At 46.1% G+C, this 23,657-nt stretch overlaps 1 protein-coding gene across 1 annotated transcript; it reads right to left on the reverse strand.

Annotated features, from left to right (window-relative positions):
* Positions 1–1,347: 1,347 nt before the first annotated feature.
* Positions 1,348–23,262, reverse strand: commd4 (COMM domain containing 4). Its single transcript, XM_085971997.1, has 9 exons — positions 23,194–23,262; positions 23,064–23,078; positions 21,679–21,750; positions 13,920–13,985; positions 10,229–10,268; positions 6,549–6,668; positions 5,935–6,015; positions 5,582–5,758; positions 1,348–4,306 (listed from the first exon to the last, which is right to left on the reverse strand). The coding sequence occupies exons 1-9, from the start codon at positions 23,260–23,262 to the stop codon at positions 4,266–4,268; spliced, it is 681 nt and encodes a 226-aa protein (XP_085828123.1). The 3' UTR covers positions 1,348–4,265.
* Between the last annotated feature and the right edge of the window lie 395 nt (positions 23,263–23,657).

Below are 23,657 nucleotides of genomic sequence, written 5' to 3' on the forward strand. Positions count from 1 at the left end.
TTTCTTTACCCAGAGAGTGGTGAACCTGTGGAATTCTCTACCACAGAAGGCAGTAGAGGCCAATTCATTAAATATATTCAAGAAGGAGTTGGATATATTTCTTAAGGCTAAAGGGATCAAGGGATATGGGGAGAAGGCAGGGACAGGGTACTGAATTTGGATGATCAGCCATGATCTCATTGAATGGCGGAGCGGGCTCGAGGGGCCGAATGGCCTACTCCTGCTCCTATCTTTCTATCGCGGTGGTGTGGGTGGACAGGGCGCCAGCAAGAGCCGAATGCTCGGGAACCTCGTGGGTCAGGGATTGTCACTCGGCGCTCGCTCATTCTGCAGCTTGCCAATGCAAAAAGAAACGGAAGGTGCCCTTTCAAAGAGCCGGCACAGGCACGATGTGCCGAATGGCATCCTTCTGTGCTGTCCCGAGTTCTTGCACTGTAAAGGTGAGTGTTCAGTCAGGGATCCAATGGTACAGATTTTTGTTGGGCGAGGGAATCAAGGGATGTGGGGATCGGGCGGGAAAATGGAGTTGAGGTAGAAGGTTAGCCATGATCTTATTGAATGGCGGAGCAGGCTCGAGGGGCCGAATGGCCGACTCCTGCTCCTATTTCTTATGTTCTTGTGCAACTGACGCGCAGCAGACAGATTATCAGAAAAGGTTGCTCACAGCAGTTTCTGGCAACTTGATCTTTAAACCCTGAAGACCGCAGAACAATTGGGTTGGCAACCCTAGTGGGCGTGAAGAACCTCATGGAACTATTTGGCAAGGACTAGGTGAGTTCTTCTGGTGTCCTGGCCACCATTTAGCCCTCAACCACCAAAGTACAACATCAACTGACCCTTCACCTCATTGCCGTATGTGGGATCTTGTTGTGCACAGAATGGCTGCTGTGGTTGCCTACATTACAAGGCTGACTATACTTCAGTAAGTAATTCCTTGGTTGCAAAATGCTTTTGAAACATCCTGAGGAAGTGAAGGGCGCTTTACAAATACACTCTTGAATGTTCTTCCTGGAGGCAATGAATAATGGTTAGAGTGGCAGTTTTTGACGTGTGTGTATTGTGTAACTGTGGGGAGAGGTTGGTGGGGACATATACGCCAGTTATTTTGAGGCTTAATTTGGTGCATTGTGCAGTGGATTTATATTCTTAATACAATAATATCCACTGATCAACTCATGTATGTTGTAATTAAATGCAAAATATAGTCTTTTTTTTTTGTTTTGACATGAATCAGTGAATAACTTGTATTTATATCGCTCCTTTAACATAGCAAAACGCCCCAAGGCGCTTTATAGGAGCATAGCCTCAGCCAGGAACACAAGAACCGAAGAAATCGATGATAAAAAAGGATGGAGCCTCAGTTCGGATAAACTTAAAACTTTATTTTCACAATTTATAAGTTTACATGCTGCCGTCAATTAGCCGCACAGTGCGTATCTCGTGCCCCAGCTTGTACGCCAAAAACCCAAAAGCAACTTTTCAGTCTCAGTGCTTACAACCAAAAAATACCTGTACATAGCATATAAACCCTACTGGTCAATTGTAGTACTCAAACATCTTCAACAGTGACCAAATGTGACCACACTACAGGAAACTCTTTTTTATCCGGCACCGACGGGACCGGCGTGGTGCCGGTTTATCAAAAAGTCCAGATTACAGAGAGGTATAGTTAAAAGGTACGAGAGCTCCGTACACAGCAACAAATCCAGGCTTCCCTGTTGCTTAGCAACAGGTGCAGGAACTCCGGCCACAGACCAGGCGTCCCTGTTGCTTAGCAACAAGTGCAGGCACCCCAGTTACACAGCCACAGATCCAGGAACGGCCACTAATATCAAGTAAAACTTACCTGAACCTACTCCTGAATTTTGCCGGTTAACAGAGATTTCCGGTTATTTAGGTGCCGGTAAATCGAGAGTTTCCTGTAGTTACGAAAACTGGATAGTAATACTACACAGTTACAATACTGCATGTTTCTAGTCCCTGATTAAGAAAAGTTACAATATCACTGTTATATCATCACATGGGTTTCTGCAGGAAGTAGAATATAATAAAGACAAATATTACAAAAATTGAAATTAAATGACACCCTTTCAAATTTAAATTTCTTCCGAGCCTCCTCTTTTTTTTGTAACTTTATTCCACATATACATGTAAACAATTACCCACAACACACATTCTAGTTTGGAATGGACATTCTCATTCACATTTCTGCCGTTGAAAGCAAAGTGAAGGTCACAAACTGCTCGACATCCCTTAGGTACCGAGAACTCAATGCAACAATTCGCCAATCATCAGTTGCCCTGTTCATGAAATTCTCAGCCAAGTTGTCTATTCTCATTGTGCCTGCTTCAGATCATCTTAAATATTTTTTTGATTTGGCGCGCCCAATGTTTTCAAGCTAAACTCAAAAACAGGACGTGAAAAATGAGCAATCGTTCTGCTCCATTTACGCTGTAGCGCAGACCCTACCCTCCCGGTGTTAGACTTTTCAAGTAGGAAGTCAGCAAAGACATGCACCCAGACTATTGGAAAACTTGCGATCTGCCTGGAAGAAAAACTCGAGTTTATTCCTTGTGCTTGTCAAGGTGAAGGGACGGGTGCTGAGAAATGGAACATCTTATTGTTTTGGGCAACCAGTGTCCGAGTCAAACATTCTCACAGCAGCAGAAGAGTAAAGCTTCCTGTACTCTGCCCTGTGATATGTTCCCTCGGCCCCATAAGACGCCCCTACTAGACCAGAGGGAGATGCCCATTCCCACACCAGCGGATCTGGGACCTTTCTGAACTGGATAACCAACATAGCCAAGTGACAGAGGAGCCATCAGTCTTGGCTGTTTCTGAAGCCAGGTCACAAGGGTTCAAAAGCCAACGTGGTAACCCACTGTGTCACTATAAATGGGGAGAGCGGAAGTTAAGCAGACACCAGATTTTTTTAAACCAGGGGAAGAATCGCATTTACTGTGTGGCTCTTTCTTTTGGGGTGGGTTCCTCCAGGTTACTAAAGTGGTTAGGCCGGAGCATGATACTATCTCAAAGGTTGGTCATCCAGGTTCACTTAGAATCTCCTTTTCTCCCAGCTGATTCACAAGCCAGGATAGTAATGTCACACAGCCAGGAACAAACCCATGGACTCCTTGAAAATACACTGACTCGGGAGGTTAGCATTCTAGTTATTTACTTGGCGTCAATTCTAGGTCCAACAAACATTTCGGTTGGAGACCAAACTGACTCCACCGGTCCTCATTTGTCCAAGTAACTACACATTCCTGGGAGATTACAGTGACCTGAAGTGTCCTGGATTCAGAGGTTTTATGATCCAAAGCTCAACCATCTCCAGCTTCACTCGAACGTAAAAGAGGTCAAAGATATTTGGTCAAACCTCAAAAGTTCATTTATTAATTAGGAGTTATGTGGTCATTAGAAAAATGACAGTATTGACAAGCAAACAATTATCTGTGCTCCTGGTTACTGTCGAGCTCTCGCAGCACAGGTAATGCACAGCATTAAAACGCAGAGCCCACTTATATTGTCCCAATTAAGTCCCACTTACTCAACTGAACTGACACGTCCCATTTTCTGTACCAAATCTTACAAAAAAGTGAAACTGTTAAATTCTGGACATCAGGAGTTGAGGAATCCCACTCAATCATGCGAACTGGATTAAGATGCTTGACTTAGTGCCCTTAACAACCACGGCAGAGAGGAGACTTTCGTCTGAATTGTCTTCGCTGGATTGGAACTAAGATTTTCAGAAGTGAACGGGCAATGTTTCAACCCGCCGCGCCCACCTGGCCAACCTCACACAAACCTTCGCTCAGAGGTCAGTCGGCTCGGCCATTTGACACGCCCACGTCAACGCGACTCGGTCAGCCTTGAAGAGACGCTAATTTCTCACGTTGCCATGGATATCGGGCGGCGGTAATTCAGTTGGTACCATTTATACTCCCAAGATATTGCAGCGCTGAAGCTAAATCATTACACACAAATCATTCTCTAGAAAGTGCTTTGTTACATTATGAATTCGGGTTCTAATCTTCTGAACAGACAAACATGTTTCTGCATCGTTTGTGTGAAGTGCCTAAATGGAATGTTCAAGCTCTGTGAGATCCACAACCCAAGTAACCTTATCAGAGGGCAACAAGAGTCGTTACGTTTTTTTTTTTTTAAATGTGTCAGAACATCCGCCCTCTCTCCCTCCAATCTCCTGTAAATCCAGCAAGCTCAACAGCTACCAGAAAAGTTGAACATTGTGGTACAAAAATCGCTTAGTTCAAGGCATTCATCAGTGCTTGTGCTTGCTTGAGTTCTGAGGGGGGGGGGAAAAAAAACAGTAGCCATCAGTCATTATCAATGAGTGACCTACTCTTAACAACAACTTGCATTGATATAGTGCCTTTCAAGTAGTAAAACGTCCCGAGGTGCTTCGTAGAAGTGTAATCAGACAAGGATTGGCTCCGAGCCAAAGATGGCGACATTAGGGCAGGTGACCTAAAGCTTGGTCAAACAGGTACCCGCCCTCCTGTATGCCTCAGAGACATGGACCATGTACAGCAGGCACCTCAAAGTACTGGAGAGGTACCACCATCACTGCCTCCGCAAGATCCTGCAAATTCATTGGCAGGATAGGTGCACCAACGTCAGTGTTCTCGCTCAGGCCAATATCCCCAGCATCGAAGCTCTGACCACGCTCGATCAGCTCCGATGGATGGGTCACATCGTCCGCATGCCCGATACGAGACTCCCAAAACAAGCGCTCTACTCGGAGCTCCGGCACGGCAAGAGAGCCCCAGGTGGGCAGAGGAAACGCTTCAAGGACACCCTCAGAGCCTCCTTGAAAAAGTGTAACATCCCCACTGACACCTGGGAATCCCTGGCCCAAGACTGCACAAAGTGGAGGAGAAGCATCCGGGAAGGCGCCGAACACCTCGAGTCTCTTTGCCAGGAGCAAGCGGAAGCCAAGCGCAAACAGTGGAAGGAGCGCACGTCAACCCAAGCACCCCACCCCATCCGCCCCTTCAACCACCGTCTGCCCCACCTGTGACAGAGATTGTAGGTCCCGCATTGGACTCATCAGTCACCTGCAAACTCATTTTTAGTGAGGAAGCAAGTCATCCTCGGTTCCAAGGGACTGCCTAAGAGAGAGAAGAGGTCAAACAGGTAGTAGGTTTTAAGAAGCATCTGAAAGGAGATGAGAGGTGGAGGTTTAGGGAGGTAATTCCAAGTGCTTGCAGCCTAGATGGCTGAAGGCAGGGCCGCCAATGGTGTTGCAAAGGAAATGGGGGAATGCACAAGAGGCCAGAGTTGGAGGAACGCGGAGTTCTCGAAGGGTTGTAGGAGTTTACAGAGATGGGGAGGAGGCGAGGCCATGAAGGGATTTGAACACGAGGAGGAGAATTTTAACAATGGACAGTAGACACCTGCGGAATACCAATCTTAGGACTGAAGCAGAAGGTGAAAAACAGGCGCTTTGGTTAGAAACGTTTGTTTAAACAGACAAAATAAGTGCAAAAGAAGATTTTCCAGAGACTGAAATGGGCCTAGTCGAATTTCTAAACTCCCATTTGTTCTGGGCCTGACCTACCTGTGAGTAAGACTCGGAACTTGTTGGCCGTCACTGAAACAGCTGTGGGCTCCACGGCACCCGTGTCTACGTTCCGAATGTTAATCTTCAGGTGAACAATCGGTTCATTTACCTCCTTCAGCTCACTGGAACTCAGCATGCAGTCCACTCGCCACGACACGGAGTCTAGTTTGTTTACTGCACACAAAAGCACATACTGCGAGTCGAGTTTACAAAGGGGAAGGGGAAAAAAAATTCCTACCTGCTTCTACAACACAAACTTCGCCACTGCACTGGAGAACATTTCATTTACACTGCACTAAACTGGAATAAATCCAAATAAGCAACTTATCACAAAGGAAAATATCACTTACGCCTGAGGCTACTGTCCTTTAGTCTGTCCTGAAGGGCAGTCTGTTTGTCTTCATAGGATTTACAGAGTGCAGCAGCATGTTCTGTAATTTTAAACACGAGATGCAGTTAAGGAGATTTTGGGCCCCGTATTAAAGACATTATCAAAGGCCATTTAGGGAGTACAATGGAATCTGCATAATGAGAGCGCACTGTTCAAAGCAAACCAGTCCACTACACCAAAACACTCCCAATCATTTTCACAAGAAGTAGGTCGTATTAACACAAAATTGAAAATCGCTCTTAAAGAATGACGGTGAAATAAAAACAGAAAACGCTGGAAGATAATAATGGGTCTGTTGGCAATCTGTAAAGAGGAAAGACAGATTCTAATAGTTCTGGTGTATACCCTAGTGCTTAAATCCCTTTGTGGCCTCACCCCCCTTCCCTGAACTCTCCTCACCCCTCACCCTCCATTCCTCCGATTCTGCTCTCTTGTGCATCGCCCCCTCTCCCTTTGCCCCACCGTTGGTGCATTCTAACCAATCTCGGTTTCTCTTGAATTCCCTCTAGGATTTATTAGTGATTACATAAACCAAATTTCCTAAATCAGAAGTATAACAGGCAGGAACAGTACCTTTTGGCAGACCAAGTTGTTGCAGTTCACTGGACAATGATTCACCATCAACGCCATATTTGGCAGCACTTAATAAAACAAAGTTTAGCACCGCGATAGTGGCCTTGACGTCGCTGGTTTCTGGAATTCACAAATGGAAAAAATAAAAGATCTCATTAATTTTTAGGAGCACTGAATGTTCCTTGCGCAGCTTTGTAAAGACTCATTTTGTAACAGAACATTTGCAAAAAAAAATAACTTTGGGAATTCAGTGTGCTAAAGAAGATTGGAAACGGTCACGAAATTAGTATTTTAAACTCTGCAGAAAGCCACCTGGTGACAGCACCCAAAAAAATGGAGACTTTCCCACTTAGCGACTGTGACTTGTAATCGTTTTTCTGTAGCCAGGTATGGCAGTTTCTCCCTCTGTAACACTGAATCTCATCATCAATGCAGGCACAACAGGTACAGCATATCTCACACCGCGACAGTGTGAAACTCCTGGGCACTGTGCAAAAGTGAAATTAGCCACAAAGTTCCCGATCTCAATTCACACGAGCCTCGCTTCAGGTTCCCGTGAGCCATGCAGGAAATCAAACTTCCCGTCGGGAAAAGGAGAGGGAGGAAAAATAAACAGCATGCATTTAATAAATGGGACGCACTGCCGGAAAAGGGCGGTGGAAGCAGATTCAATAGTAACTTGCAAAAAGGTGATTGGATATATACTTAAAAAGGAAAAATTTGCAGGGCTCTGGGGAAAGATCAGGGGAGTGGGTTTAATTGGAGAGCTCTTTCAAAGAGCCGGCACAGGCACCATGGGCCGAATGGCCTCCTTCTGTGCTGTATGATTCTATGATAAAGTGCCTTTCACGGTCTTAGGTCATCCCAAAGAACGACAGCCAATGAATAACTTTGCAGCAAGGCAGCCAATTTGAGCACAGAAAGGTCCCACAAACAGCAAATGAGATAATGACCAGGTAATGTGTTTGTGTGGCACGGATTGCCTAGGACATTGGCAAACCTCCCCTGCTCTGCTTTGAATAGTGCCGTGGGATCTTTTACATCAACCTGAATAGGCAGACTGGACCTCAGTTTAGCATCTTATCGGAGAGACCGCACCTCTGATGCAATACTCCCTCAGTACTGCCCTCAAGTTTAAACCTAGATTAAGTACCCAAATCCTGGATTAGGGCTCGAGTCCAGGACCTTCTGATTCACAGGCAAGTGTGCTGCCGGTGAGCCAAGCAAGAACCCCATCCTCAAAGATACACTGAATGCACCTGAAGTGCCGTAGCCTGCAAGGCTATGGACCAAGAGCTGGAAAGTGGGATCAGGCCGGATAGCTCTTTTTCGGCCATCACAAACACGATAGGCCGAACCTTTTGTGCCATAAATGTCTATGATTCTATGAGCATGCTATGTATGGAACCACTATATATTCTCAGTAACTGAATTAGCAAACTCAAAATCCATACACAATGGGCTGAATCTTAACCCCCAAAAATGAGTGGGCTGGGATCGGGGGAGATGCTAAAACTTTAAAAATCTCAAACCCAACCGCAACTCGCCCACTCCCGGGTTTAACGGAGGCAGGACAAGGAGCGGACAGCCAACCTACTCCCAGGAGCTGAGTTGGCGATTTAAATATTTTAATGAGGCCTCTGATTTAACCAGCTTTACAGGCCTCGGGAAACCCAGCAGCTGAAGGGAGAAGGTAAGTGCTTCCCCCCTGGCCCCCCCCTAATCCCATCAGGCGACACCTTCCCCCCGCCCCCCGGGGTCGGGGATCAGACCACCCCTCCCCTCCCCTATGCTCCCAGTAGCAGCAGGAGGCGAATGAACTGTGGCTGCGGCCTGCTCGGGAGTGCTCCCCGCCCGACTGGAAGCCAAACCTGTCAATCAAGCTGACTTCCTGTCAAAGAAAAACTACGCAGCAACAACTTGTATTTATATAGCGCCTTTAACGTAGTAAAACGTCCCAAGGTGCTGCACAGGAGTATTTTAAAACAAAAAATTTGACACCGAGCCACATAAGGATAAATTAGGGCAGGTGACCAAAAGCTTGGTCAAAGAGGTAGGTTTTAAGGAGCGTCTTAAAGGAGGAGAGAGAGGTAGCGAGGCGGAGAGGTTTAGGCAGGGAATTCCAGAGCTTAGGGCCTAGGCAACAGAAGGCACGGCCACCAAAGGTTGAGCGATTATAATCAGGGGATGCTCAAGAGGGCAGAATTAGAGGAGCGCAGATATCTCGGGGGAGGGGGGGGTGGTGGTTGTGGGGCTGAAGGAGATTACAGAGATAGGGCGGGGCGAGGCCATGGAGGGATTTGAAAACAAGGATGAGAATTTTGAAATCGAGGCGCTGCTTAACCGGGCATGCGAGGAAACCCGAACTTCCGGGTTTCCCGACAGAAACTCTACCCTCCCGCCTACGCAGCCAGCCCCCGTCAGGATTGGGGTCAATATCTCCCCACTAACACGCCATGAAATAAAGCCCAATATCAGAACTCAAATAGCGTGGTTTCATTGTGGGAGCCTTCTGTCCATTACTGTGTACTGGGACACTGGCAGACTGTAAAACCTTGGCAAAAAGAGAAGACAGGATCTATGAACCCTGCTTGTATAAATTACAAAAGACTAACTCATGGTGGAATGTGTTGCAAGGATGCAACACATCTTTATTTTCAGATGACATTGATCAACTTCTTAAGCTTTGCTCCTGCAGTTTATGACATGGTTTGAACTCAGCGCGTCACTGCTTTGTAACATACCAGCCTGATTCGTGTTATCCTATACGTACAATATATGAGCAACCCTAGTTTAACTCGTCAAATTGCCAGAATCGATGGAATGATACCTGAAGCAACGACTGTAAACCAAACTCTTAGACAAATTTCAGTAATCACAAAGTTCCAGGTACGCCGGCTAGAAATAGTAATTTATTTAAGGCTGCCAGACAAACGGCAATCTGGGGCACACAATGCTCGCCAGTGAAGCCGCTGTTGTCTGTAGGGAAACACGTCACCCAACTTGCACAAAGCAAGATCCCGCAATCAGTAAAAAGATGAATGGCTAATTTGTTTTGGCGGTGGTGCAAGAGGCAGAGGGTACTGGCCGAGACAACTCTGCTTCAAATAACATCTAGGGATCCTTAACGTTCGTCAGAGGAGGCAGACGGAACAACGTTCCCGTTAAGCTGCGCGGTCACGCAGTGGTCTGGAGGTCCCACGCAGGCCGCTCACCGGCTTTCAAACGGAACAACCGCACATGCGCGGAAATTTGAATGGGCCGCACAGCCCGTTAAAGGGGCCACGCACCCAAAAAAAAAAAAATTCGAGGGAACATTGGACGGAACCTCACTTTAATGCCTCATCTGAAAGTCACTGAAGATCCATTAACTACCCTGGTCTCAAGCAATACATTAAAAAAAAAACACATATTTCCAATTTTAACCAATTATTCAAGGCCCCATTTGCTGGACTGGTTCTGTGAGCGTCGATGATGCTTTTTTGCATTTTCATATCAGACTTTTATTCTGCATATAGGTAATAACATTCTCTGGCCAATATGAGCATGTAATATGAAAATATAATTTGCGTTACTTGGCACTGTATGAATGGTTCCAACTGCACAGCATTTTTAAAATACTCTTAAGCATTGCAAAGCTAATCAGTCAGTATGCGTGAAAAGACTTTATACAGACTTACCAAACTTGGCATCTGCAGTGAGTTTTGCAATCTTCTCATACTGTATGGGGGGAGACAACAGACAATAAATTATTGCTGACACAACTAAAGTCTAATTTGTTGCGAATGCAAAGAAGCTTCTCGTAAACCCAATACGTTGAGCTGCTTCTTTAACTACAAAAAAAAATGATTAGTCTAGGGCAAGGCCTATGTTTTCAAAGACTGTATTTGCATTGCTCACTGCAGTTAATTGCACATCACATGGATTCTCACCTTCACAATGGCTGCCAAATGGTGGGCCAGGCACCGTGCAATCATTGTTCAAGCTGACCATTGGCAGGAAAGTGATTGCAACGTACTGGAATGTTATTTTGACGGCCATTTAATGGGATTGACTTTTCCATTGCTATCATACTCTGTGATTGGACAGCAACAGTACCTCCACAACTTTGCTTGTGCCGATCTACAACGCCATAGCATACAAGGCTACGGACCAAGTGCTGGAAAATGGGATTAGAATAGACAGGGCTTGATGTGTCTGACAGGCAGACACGATGGGCCGAAGGGCCTCTTTCTGTGCTGTGTAACTCTATGACAATCACAACAAGTGGCCTACTCTAAGTGACTGGCAGCGGGTCAGCAAGAATGACACAGGACTTATCTGAATGTCCCTCACTTCCTTAAAGAGGTGTCGGGTTCATGAGCTTCTTACATTGGCAGGGGGTAAGGAGCAATACCACTTTGTAGCACCGTGCATTCAATATTGGTACCAACAGATTACCTTCAGTCAACATTATCTTCACTGACCCTCACAAGGCCCTTGTTTATGTTCCAGTGCTTTGAGGTGCCTGCTGTACGTGGTCCATGTCTCTGAGGCATACAGCAGGGCGGGTATCACTGCTGCTCTGTAGACCATGAGTTTAGTGCCGGGTTTGAGGTCCTGGTCTTCAAACACTCTCTTCCTCGGGCGACCGAAGGCTGGATTGGTAGGATAGGCGGGATAGGCGCACCAACATCAGTGTTCTTGCTCAGGCCAACATCCCCAGCATCGAAGCTTTGACCATGCTCAAACAGCTCCGATGGACGGGTCACATTGTCTGCATGCCCGATACGAGACTTCCAAAACAAGCGTTCTACTCGGAGCTCTGACACGGCAAGAGAGCCCCAGGTGGGCAGAGGAAACGCTTCAAGGACACCCTCAAAGCGTCCTTGAAAAAGTGTAACATTCCCACCGACACCTGGTAATCCCTGGCCCAAGACCGCACAAAGTGGAGGAGAAGCATCCGGGAAGGCACCGAACACCTCGAGTCTCTTCACCAGGAGCAAGCGGAAGCCAAGCGCAAGTAGTGCACGTCAACCCAAGCACCCCACTCACCCGCCCCTTCAACTACCGACTGCCCCACCTGTGACAGAGACTGTAGGTCCCGCATTGGACTCATCAGTCACCAGAGAACTCATTTTTAATGTGGAAGCAAGTCATCCTCGGTTCCGAGGGACTGCTTAAGAAGAGTTTATGTTGTCCTCTCAAATTCTTAACACACATACACCAAATGCAAGGCAAGAGTTGATATGTGCTATAGATATCTCCAAGAGACACGCAACACAGCATTAAGCACATCTCGAGTAAGGATCCACAGCGTATGCTCACACAGCCAAGTACTGGTTGACATTCAGTAGAAATATGCTGGCGTGATGCGTTGGTGCATCGTAACAGTCAACTGCACACTTTTATGGAAAGTTAAATCAAAATACTCAAGGACGAGTAAAAGGACAAGGGGTTATGCGCTTCCCGAAAGGATCAGGGACCACAGGCCTTGTAAATTCCCACCACTTTTCCAAAAAAATGCCCAGGCTTCCCTGCTTGAGTTGTGGAATCCACGGCTACAGATGGAGTCTCATCACTGAATGATCAGGGTCACTAGGGATGGGTTGGCCGCATTCAAAGAACACATCGTTTTAAAAATTGAGGCGATTCAACCCGGTGCAGAAAATAAACAAAATCAAGGGGGAAAAAATAATGAGCAGGCTGGTGCCTTTTGTAGAGCTGAAGTATCCAAATCCAATGCGATTTGTTCTTCGCTTCCCTCACTATGGAACAATTTATTTGGGCAGTATGAGGAAATCGGATCAGGGGTTTAAATCTAAAAGATTGCCAATCTCCTTAGATATTGACCGTTAGGATTCTGACCCAGAGATGATAAATACAACAGCAGCAACTTCTATTTATATAGCGCCTTTTAACGTTGTAAAACATCCCAAGGCGCTTCACAGGAGCGTTACAGAACAAAATTTGACACCGGGTCACATAAGGAGACATTAGGGCAGATGAGAGGTAGGTTTTTAAGGAGCGTCTTAAAGGAGAGATGGTAGGAAGGCGGAGAGGTTTAGGGAGGGAATTCCAGAGCTTTGGGCCTCGGCAGCTGAAGGCACGGCCGCCAATGGTGGAGCGATTCAAATCGGAGATGCTCAAGAGGCCAGAATCTGAGAGGTTCTTTACTGTCGGACTCAGCTGTTAGAGGCAAAATCCTAGGATGTATTTTTAAAGGGGAATGTAAAATTGAACCGTATCCTCAAACTTTTAGTATACAGTTTGACTTTCTCCCTTGCAGCCCTTTCTTAAAATCTTTCTTCACTATAAAAGTCAATCAGTCGCCCTGATTTATTTTTGAAACCCATTCTCGGGATGTGGGCATCGCTGGCAAGGCCAGCATTTAATGCCCATTTCCCAGATGTCGTAGCGAAGGTCTTGAACCGCCGCAGTCCATGTGGTGAAGTTACTCTTGCAGTGCTGTTGGGTAGGGAGTTCCAGGATTTCGACCCGGCGATCAATAGGTCACAGACTCCTCTGGAATACCAGAAGCAACTCCACTCTGGGAGACCCAGTAATGAGCCGCAGACTGAACTGGGCAAAGTGTCACTGACCCAACAACAACCCTTACATAAAAGTGGGCAGAACCCCAATTTAAATACAAGGCACACAGAAAAATTGTCATAAAAGGGATCTGCCATCAAAGTCTTCACACTTGGAAATGATCTGCTTATGTGAAATCAGTCATATGCTGTGCAGACACTCTCTTGTCTAGCACAGAAGACCCTCTTACAAGGATGTCTTTGAAACCCATACAAGATCGCCCTGTGGTAAATCATTTTATAGATTTCGCAAATGGGTTAGCCATAAAGTACATTATGTCAAAGGTCATTTTAAAAAATTCATTCTTGGGATGTGGGCGTCGCTGGCAAAGCCAGCATTTATTGCCCATCCCTAGTTGCCCTTGAGAAGGTGGTGGTGAGCCGCCTTCTTGAACCGCTGCAGTCCGTGTGGTGAAGGTGCTCCCACAGTGCTGTTAGGGAGAGAGTTCCAGGATTTTGACCCAGCAACGATGAAGAGACGGCCGATATATTTCCAAGTCAGTGTAGTGCAAGACTTGGAGGTGGTGGAACTCCCATATGCCTGCTGCCCTTGTCCTTGTCCTTCTAGGTGGTAGGGGTCATGGGTTTGGGAGGTTATGGTCTAATACAACTGTGGTGGTGGTGGGGGGGGGGGGGGGGGGGAAGGGAAGGGAAGATAATATTTACAAAGCTGCTCAGTAAAAATGAAAGCCAGAAAGACATCACAAAAATATGGAACTTTTCAGCACGTGAGACACTGACTGCTCCTTTAAGGCCTTTGTTGCACAGGTCACATAATAATACTTTTAACAATGCCTCTTACATCAATTCCATCTCCCAGCAGGTCTTTCAGTACCTGGACGCACAGCAACTTCACCTTCACGGAGGACTGCAAGAAAAATCAATGATATTAAAAGACAGGAGAGCACAATCGTAAAATGATTCTTATATTAACCTCCTGCACAGACTGCCCATTCCACCATGAATGTGGAACCCTTCGACACAGGATATGGAATGAAATGAGCCAGACCATTGAATACCAGCAATATCAAGTTGCCAATACTATTATTTGCCGAATTGCGTGTCACACGGCCAGGCTGGTTGGTATTTTAACTAGCAGGTTGCCCCAGGTGTCACGTTTAGCTTGAATGCAGAGTACTAGATTCCTCCATGGCTTCCCACACAGAAGTGCTCAGTTTATATGGTGATGACACACAGGGCACCGAGATGCTGTGGGAACCCTGAAATCTCTACAAAGTAGGAGGCCTGAATAAGAACGAGAAGCGTAACACTGTACAGCAAAAATGAAAGGCTTTTTACTAAAATTATGTTTTAACGGCCAGCTTCTATTCTTTTACCTATCTTAGAAAAATAAGAAATCCAGAGCTCTCCAGCAACATTTTGAAGAGAAATGGCATTATTTCCTCAGTGATGTAACCAAAGTTCCCTCTAATTTCCACCCCACCCCCCCCCGCAGAGTGACTGCTGCCAACGAACCAGAAGCTGGTACAATACCAACGACCGGAAGCTGCGCAGAATCGTTCTGCGCATCCGCAACTACTTAATCAGCTGTCAAGATCCAATGATTGGCATCGGAAACAACCTATAGTGGCTCCAAAACCATCGGCCCTGGAGGCTGCTAGCTAATCAGAACATCGGAGGCCTGGCTTCGCCACACCTATAGGTTATGTTGACTTGCTTGACCTTGCATGTTGCCATGGCAAACAAAAACATTCTTTTATATAAGGGAACAGTAGCGTAGTGGTAATGACACTGGGCTAATAATCCAGAGGCCTGGACTAATGATCTGGAGACGCGAGATCAAATCCCACCACGGCAGCTGGGGAATTTAAATTCAGTTAATTAAATAAATCTGGAATAAAAAGCTAGTTTCAGTAATGGTGACCATGAAATTATCGGATTGTCTTAAAAACCCACCTGGGTCACTAATGCCCTTTAGGGAAGGAAATCTGCCGTCCTTACCCGATCTGGCCTATATGTGACTCCAGACCCACAGCAATGTGGTCGACTCTTAACTGCCCTCTGAAATGGCCTAGCGAGTAACTAACTGCTACAAAACATCATAACTCCCTGCCTAACAGTGGGAGTACCTTCACCACACGGACTGCAGCGGTTCAAGAAAGTGGCTCACCACCACCTTCTCGAGGGCAATTAGGGATGGGCAATAAATGCTGGCCTTGCCAGCGACGCCCACATCCCATAAGTGAATTTTTTTTTTAAATATACGACCAAAAAACATTCCCCCCCCCCTCCCCTTGAAACAATTTTTCATTGTTTACGAGGTACTAAATCTCTAGCAAGAGGTGAAAGATGTTTGGGGACTGAAACCCGAGCCGCTTTTTTAAACAGCTGTCAAAAAAAAATGTAACCCCTTCGGTGCTGCCCTTCCCCAGAATTGTTATTATAATCAATAGTGAAAAACCAAAAAAATACCATAAACTGAGCGTGAGCAGCTACTTCGACTTCATTGGTGGCAGTCGCGTCCTTTATTTTGTGTGCGGTCCCTTTAAATCTGCCGCGTGCGCGGTACCCTTTACAGCGGCAGCAGCTGGCGAGCGGCCTGCGCGGGACCTCCCGATTGGTGCGCGGCCCCGCACCTTAGGGGAGCATTGGATGTAACTATTTTTTTGACATGCAAATTACAAACAGATATTTGCGACAATCTAATTGCGCTAACAGATGACAAAGTACGACAGCACTAGGGATAAAAGCAACAAAAAATAAAACGCTGGCAATACACAGCGGGTCAGTCAGTCCTTGTAAAGAAACAAACGATAGCTGCATCTTTCAGGTGTTAAATGTGAAATATTAACCTGCCCTTTCTCTTTACAGATGCAGACGGACCTGCTGTACATTTGCAGCGTGGCCTGTTTTTAGCTTACATTATGTTCGTACGCCAGGGATTCAAAGCCAGCTGTTGGTTTGGGACGAGGGCAAGCGCTTTACCTGCCCTGCACACCGTGGACCTGGTCACTGCCCCTTTTTCAGCACCACGGCCGAACGAGCAGAGTCTGTTTTAAGGTGCCTGCGGTCCATCAATGTTAAGAGATGCGGTTCTGCTCACCACATTATAGGAAGGATGTGATCGCACTAGATGGGGGTACAGAGGAGATGTACGAGGATGCTGCTAGGACTGGGGACTTTTAGCTATCCGGAAAGATTGGGTAGGCTGGCGTTGTATTCTTTGGAACGGAAGTGGCTGAGGGGAGATTTAATTGAGGTTATAAAATTATGAGGGGCCTAGATAGAGTGGATAGGAAGGACCCATTTCCCCTCGCAGGGAGGTCAATAACCATAGATTTAAAGTCATTGGTAGAAGGATTAGAGGGGAGTTGAGGAGAAATGTTTTTCACCTAGAGGGTGGTGGGGGTCTGGAACTCACTGCCTGAAAGGGTGGTCAAGGCAGAAACCCTCTTTGCATTTAAAAAGTACTTGGATATGCACCTGAAGTGCCGTAACCTGCAGGGCTACGGACCAAGAGCTGGAAAGTGGGATTAGGCTGGAGAGCTCTTTTTCGGCCAGCACAGACGCGATGGGCCGAATGGCCTCCTTCTGTGCCGTAACTTTCTACGATTCTAGGCTAACGGAATGGCTCTCTGCCGTTTAAAACAATAATCTACGCTTGTATCTGTTCCCTGAAATGAATTAATTCGCCAGAGATGCTGCACATTTTTCCTTGAAATGATAATAAAGGAGCGTTTCTCGACTGGCGCCCCCCCCCCCCCCCCCACCTTTGTTGGCAGACACAGCTGCCTAATTCCATCATGTCCCACTTGGCAATGGCCAGGATAATCAATTATGGAGTGAAACTGACAAAAGGTAAGAAATTAACAAGGTCAGGCAGTTCAATTAAACATCGCAAGACTGCAGCAATTAATTTTTGCATTAATTAGATAGAAATTCACATGAACATCCACTTACGGGCGCTTTCGCCCAACACCAGTGAATGGCGGGTAAAGTAATTAAAAAAATTCCCCCTTCATTTAAAATTGATAAGACTTGGCGCATCGCTCGGTGCTTCCCTCACGTCAATATAATCAACTTTGGTTAATGTTGTGTATGTAACCTGTTCCACCTTAAGAGAGCTTAAGCCTGTTCCACCTTAAGAGATGTACTACTTTCTCAGGCTGCTGTAGACGTAATACCGGGGGTGAACACACCGGTATATAAGCACTGTGCAGTAATCTTGTATTCAGTATAGTCCCTACCTCCAACCAGTAAAGACCTGTTTTTATTGTTACTCATTATTCTGTTTTAATTAACTAAATAATTCACAGACTTAACACTGGCGACGAGTCAGGTTCTTACCCTGCGGCAGTTATTCCACGGCGGTTGAAGAGAGGTTTCAAACCTCACCACTCACCACCCCACTGGAAGTGACAGGCATTAGGACCCTGAAGCCTCCATCAGCTTGTGAACCGGAGTAGAAGACAGGACTGGGGAAGAGAGAGGTATAGGGCGATAGCGATCGGCAGATAAGGGCCGGGCCGCTTTCAAGTGCGAGGCGCAGCCGGGCCATCGATCGCATCCGCTGATAAGGGCCGCACTCGGGGGCTGAAGGGAGACGGCGTCGGGGGACGGGTGAAGACCGCCAAGCGCGGGAAAACCGCCATTTTGTGGGCGGAGGACGACGGCAAGAGCGGGAAGCCGCCATCTTTGATAACAAGTAAAGAAAATAAAATCTGAGAAATTGCAAATCTACAATGCCTAAACACGGGAATATTAGCACCTTTGATAGTGACCTCGAAGATTGGGCCATATATGTTGAAAGAGTAAAAAATTATTGTAAGGCCAATAAAATTCGTGACCAAGATAAAGCTCTAACATTATTAAATTTAATGGGTGCGAAGACATACGGGCAATTGAAACACCTGTTATCACCAGATGAACCGGCGGATAAGACGTTCGATGAGATTGTTACTGTCCTGAAAGATCATCTAAACCCCACGCCGCTGATGCTAGCGGAACGATTTAAATTTTACGACAGAGGGCAGCTACAGCATGAAAGCAATGCTGAATATTTGCTGGAATTGCGTAAATTAGCGAAATATTGCCAGTTTGGAACGGGACTGACAGAGGCACTTCGAGACAAATTTGTGTGTGGTTTATTTAAACAGGATACACAAAAGCGACTGCTCGAGGAGAATGAGCTGACGCTTGAGAAGGCGGTCACTATGGCAGCAGCACACGAAGCCGCAGCGAGAGGCACGGCAGTAATGCAGCTACGGTCACCGGAGCTCAGTGCACACAAATTGGGTGAGAGTTCTGGCAAATGTTATCGTTGTGGAAAGACAACGCATGATCAGAACCAGTGTTGGTTTAAAAACCAAGAATGTAGAACTTGTGGTAGGCTTGGACATATAGCTAGAGTATGCAGGTCAGCGAAGAAGACCAGCAACAAGAAGTCACCGCAAGGGAAATACGCAAAGGTACACAAGGTGGCCGAACAGGAGTCCGATTCAGACGCAAGCAGTATTGAACTGGCTAGCTTAAGGGTACTCAACGTTGGTAAGGGTGCAGACCTCCAGACAATTTGGGTTACTCTTCAGATAGAAGGAGTCCAAGTAAAAATGGAATTGGACACTGGATCGGCATTGTCGGTCATGAGTAAGAAAGATTACAGAAGGTTATTCCAACATATTCCCCTACAGGATACGGAGATTATATTGACAACCTACACGGGGCAGAGAGTGTACCCCATCGGGACAATAAAGGTTGCAGTGGCCAACAAGGGCGAAGGAAGTCAAATAATGGACTTATATGTGCTACCGGAGGGAGGTCCACCACTACTAGGCCGGGAGTGGTTTAGAAACATAAATATGGACTGGCATTCGCTAAAAGCCATAAAGAGTGAGAACTCGGTGCAGATAATCAGCCCAGACTCTAGAACTGATGATGGTAAGACCAACCCATGTGCAAAAGACAAAGTTTCAGCACAGAATTCCACTGAGCAACAACAACATAGTTTAACAGAGAATTCTGAGTCTGTCAAGTCTACTGATATGCACATTTTTGAGGGACACTGGGCTCGAACTCAACTCCATTTCAAACTACAACAGCAATTAGAACAAATGATTCGCCGTTTTGAGCAAGAGATGAATGAAATAAAAAAGTTCTTTGTTACAGAGTGGGAGAATCTGGAAAGTCAACAGAAGCAACTGATGGAGAAAATGGAGCAGGAGCACACCAACCATCTGCGCGAGGAGGCCGAACGAATCAAAGCTGATTCAGGTTCTGAAGGTGCGTGCCATAATCTGGTGTCAGAAGAGTTAACGGTCAGCCAACTCCTTCATATGCTGAGGGACAAGACTCTGAAATGGGAAAAACTTGAACACGAGCTGCGATCTTCAAAGGAAAAGGGTTCGGAGCTCTCAAAAGTCATTGAGATGGCTGATGTGACGACACAGACTGAAACGACTGCAACAGAGCAGCCATTGGATGCCAAAAGTACGCTGACTCACGTCAATGTAGAACAACAGACCGCTGAAACAGCTGCTCCGGTAGAGGGATTGCATAGTCCGATCAATCAATCTCCAAAGGAAGTTGAAGTATTAAAATCACAAATGAGGTCACTAGTAAACGACTTGCTGAAAGCCCAGAAAAAGCTGGATGCAGAGGTACACATGAAGAAGTCTCTTCAGGAAAGATGTCTGGATTTGGAACAAGAGCTGGCTAACGTCCAGCTGGGTATGGAGGAAATAGACGACCCTCTCACTGGTCTAGCTCAGGACGACACCGAATATTACCATGACCTGGTGGACGACACCGAATATTATGATGTCCTGTCCTGCCCAGCTTGTAACTTCGACTCCCAAAGTGCAGAAATCATGGAGGAGCACCAAAAGTCTACGGAACATCGGGAGAAGCTGGCTCTACGACGGAAACAGGAGGAAGAGAAGGAGGAACTGCGCATGCAGCTGGCAGCTGTGGCAGCTGACAATGGAGCCCAGAGAGTCTCCAAGAAGCAGAAAAGGAAAAGTAAAAACAGAAGATGACCCATCTGAACCATTATCACCTCTACCAGATCACACACGTGGTCCCTCCGAACGGAGCCAAATCAGTTCGGAAGTTCAAGCTGTTAAATCCATGAAAGGACTATTGAATGAGTAACGTGAACCGACTACACCACAGAGATTGAATCTGTGAACTGTTTTCCGCAGAGACTGAATCTGTGATATGTTACGTTAAACATGAAGTTATATATGTATATATGTTATTACGTTATGTTAAATGGGGGGATGACTATAAAGCTAAGAAGGGAGGAGTGTTGTGTATGTAACCTGTTCCACCTTAAGAGAGCTTAAGCCTGTTCCACCTTAAGAGATGTACTACTTTCTCAGGCTGCTGTAGACGTAATACCGGGGGTGAACACACCGGTATATAAGCACTGTGCAGTAATCTTGTATTCAGTATAGTCCCTACCTCCAACCAGTAAAGACCTGTTTTTATTGTTACTCATTAGTCTGTTTTAATTAACTAAATAATTCACAGACTTAACAGTTAATATGCAGTGCCACGAAAATAAATCATACCGTTTCCTTTTACGCATTAGTGGATTTTTTAAAAATGATGCGAGGTTATACATCCCAAAACACTTCACACAAGGTTCCCTCTAATTTTTTCTGTGCGCGGTCCGTTTAACTGGGTGTGCGGCCCACTCAAATTTTCGCGCACGTGCGGTATCTTCCCTGTGGAAGCCGGTGAGCGGCCTGCGCAGCTTAGCGGGAACATTGACTTCACAGCCTGGCCAAGACTTATCCCTCAGCCAGCACCTAAAACAGATCACAATTGCAAAATACTGCGGAGGCTGGAAATCGGAAATCTGGAAGCGCTCAGCAGGCCAGGCAGCATCCGTGGAGAGAGAAACAAGAGTGAACGTTTCAGGTCTGGGACCCTTCATCGGAACTGGAAAAGGCTGAAGATGTAACAGATGCAGAGGCAGGGAAAGGGAGGGGAGGGGAGGGGAGGGGAGGGGAGGGGAGGGACTGAAGGAACATTCTGTGCTAGGGTTGGAGGCAGGAGAGATTGAATGTTGCAAATGGGGATGGCAGAATCATAAACAGCCTGAAAAATGGGGGCAGGGGTTATAGTCTGAAATACCTAAAGCAGATTATCGGGTCATTATCGCATAGCTGTCTGTGGGAGCTTGCTGTGCGCAAATTGTCTGCCGTGTTTCCTACATTACAACAGTGACTACACTTCAAAAAGTGCTTCATTGGCTGTAAAGCGCTTTGGGACGTCCTGGGGTCATGAAAGGCGCTATATAAATGCAAGTTCTTTACTTCTTTCATGGAAAAAAGGAGGCAACACAGTTTGAATTTTGGTGCCTTGCTCTACATTTGTTAACAAAATACTGTAAAATTATTGATTGCGACAAAATGTTGCAATTGACTTTTAAAGGGCAACTATTTACTGTACCGATCACATGGTTAGAACTCAGCAGACTCTTGGATAACTGGTATTAGTGCAAAGACTATTTCCCTTGGCACAGTTGCTAGGTTAGAGTATGCAGCATAACAATCGCAGCAACGCTCAGACATTCAGAAGGATGGATACTCAACTATTTTTGCCAAGGTGCTGATCTCTGCCAGGACCCAGTCGGGGCAGTCTAGGTCGCCACAGAAACGGAACCTCTGCAAGGTAGAAGGTCACAGTGTTAGCGTCTCCCTCTGAGGGCCACGTGAAAGTTAGAATGCAAAATTAAAAGGCATGAATCTGAAATGCAAAGCTCGACATTATAACGTTTCATATTAACGATTTGGAAAATATGGCAGCGTATAAAGAAACAGAAAAATATGTACACAATGCTATGGGTTATCAACATCAGGAAAGATTGGACAGGCTGGGGCTCTTTTTCCTAGGAGAGAGAAGGCTGAGGGGTGACCTGATGGAGGTCTGCATGATTATGAAGGGGTTTGATAGGGTAGATGTACAGAAATCAAATCAAATCAACTTTTGTCATTGTTAGTGCACAAGTGCAGTACAACAAAATGTAGGCTTGCGGCTCCAGAGAGTGTACATTTAGATTAAGACATTTAAACATTCAACATACATTTGGCTTGTAATACATTAACATTAACATAACCATAATAAAGTGCATTGGCAGATGTGCAGGCTTTAGAGTTTATTTGTGGAGTTCAGTAGGATGACAGCCCTGGGAAAGAAGCTGTTCCTAAATCTGGTCGTACGGGTGCGAATGCATCTGTAGTGTCTCCCAGATGGCAGGAGGGCGAACAGACTGTGGCTGGGGTGGGTAGGGTCTTTGATGATGGACCGTGACCTCCGTAAACAGCGTTTCTGGTATATGTGCTCTATGGTCGGTAGCCGGTAATGCGTTGGGCAGTTTTGACTACCCGCTGCAGGGCTTTCCGGTCATAGTAGCTACAGCTGCCATACCATACTGTGATACAGTTCATCAGGATGCTCTCTATTGTGCAGCGGTAAAAGTTAGAGAGGATCAGGGGTGACAGGTTACATCCCTTCAGCCTCCTTAGGAAATATAGGCGCTGCTGGGCCTTCTTCACCAGAGAGGAGGTATTGAGGGACCAGGAGAGGTCTTCCGTGATGTTTCCACTTGTGTCGGGAGACCAAAACTAGGGGTCATATATACAAGATAGTCACTAATAAATCCAATCGGGAATTCAGGAGAAACTTCTTTACCCAGAGAGTGGTTAGAATGAGGAACTCGCTACCACGGGGAGCGCTGGAGGAGAATAGCACAGACGTATTTAAGGGGAAGCACAAGAGGGAGAAAGGAACAGAAGGCTGTGCCGATAGGGTTAGATGGAGTAGAGTGGGAGGAGGCTAGAGTAGAAGATAAACACTGGCATGAATCAGTTCAGCTGAATGGTCTGTTTCTGTGCTGTACATTCTACATAATGTGCGACAAAGAGAATGAAACAATTAAACCAGAGATAGAGATGCAGTTCTTAAAAGTGGAACAAACCAGCACAAAGCAGTCCTGTTGATCAACAGCTCAACCACTGGAGTCAATATCCAACCCCCGAGCTGACTTTAATGGCACCTCCCAAGCACGAGCGTGGGGACATCACCTCCAAGCCTCACGCCAAGCTGACTTGGAACATATACCGCCATTCCTTCATCATCGCTGGGTCAAACTCCTGGATTTCAATACCCACCACCATCACTGCAGCAGTTCAAGAAGATAATCCACCTTCTCAAAGTAACTAGGGCTTTCTTTCAAGGCCAGCCATCACGTGCAGAGAGAGAGGCTGGATATAAAACTTGCTCGTGAGGTAATGGTCAGCTCATTTGTGATACATTTATCAGAATCTTGCAGCTCAGAAGGAGGCCATTTGGCCCATCGTGCCTGTGCCGGCTCTTTGAAAGAGCGATCCAATTAGTCCCACACCCCTGCCCTTTGCCCATAGCCCTGCAAACGTTTCCCCTTTCAAGTATATATCCAATTCCCTTTTGAAAGTTACTATTGAATCACATATCATGGCTGCATTTCAAAAACACAAAACCTTTGTTAAGCAGCAGCTACAACATCTGAAGCTACGTGAACTTGCCCAGAACT

The sequence above is a fragment of the Somniosus microcephalus genome, chromosome 32, assembly GCF_052327205.1.
Source record: "Somniosus microcephalus isolate GS21.2 chromosome 32, FLI_Smic_1.0, whole genome shotgun sequence".
Lineage (NCBI taxonomy): Eukaryota > Metazoa > Chordata > Chondrichthyes > Squaliformes > Somniosidae > Somniosus > Somniosus microcephalus.

What these genes read in the sequence shown, in the direction of transcription:
- commd4 (XM_085971997.1), bottom strand. Translation starts at nt 23,262, where the DNA reads ATGGTGGTGGGTATTGAAATCCAGGAGTTTGACCCAGCGATGATGAAG. An exon ending in CACTGCAGATGCCAAGTTTG is followed by an intron (nt 6,669 to 10,228) that starts GTAAGTCTGTAT and finishes TGTGAATTCCAG; the next exon opens with AAACCAGCGACGTCAAGGCC. An exon ending in GTTCCGAGTCTTACTCACAG is followed by an intron (nt 4,307 to 5,581) that starts GTAGGTCAGGCC and finishes CCCCCCCCTCAG; the next exon opens with AACTCAAGCAAGCACAAGCA.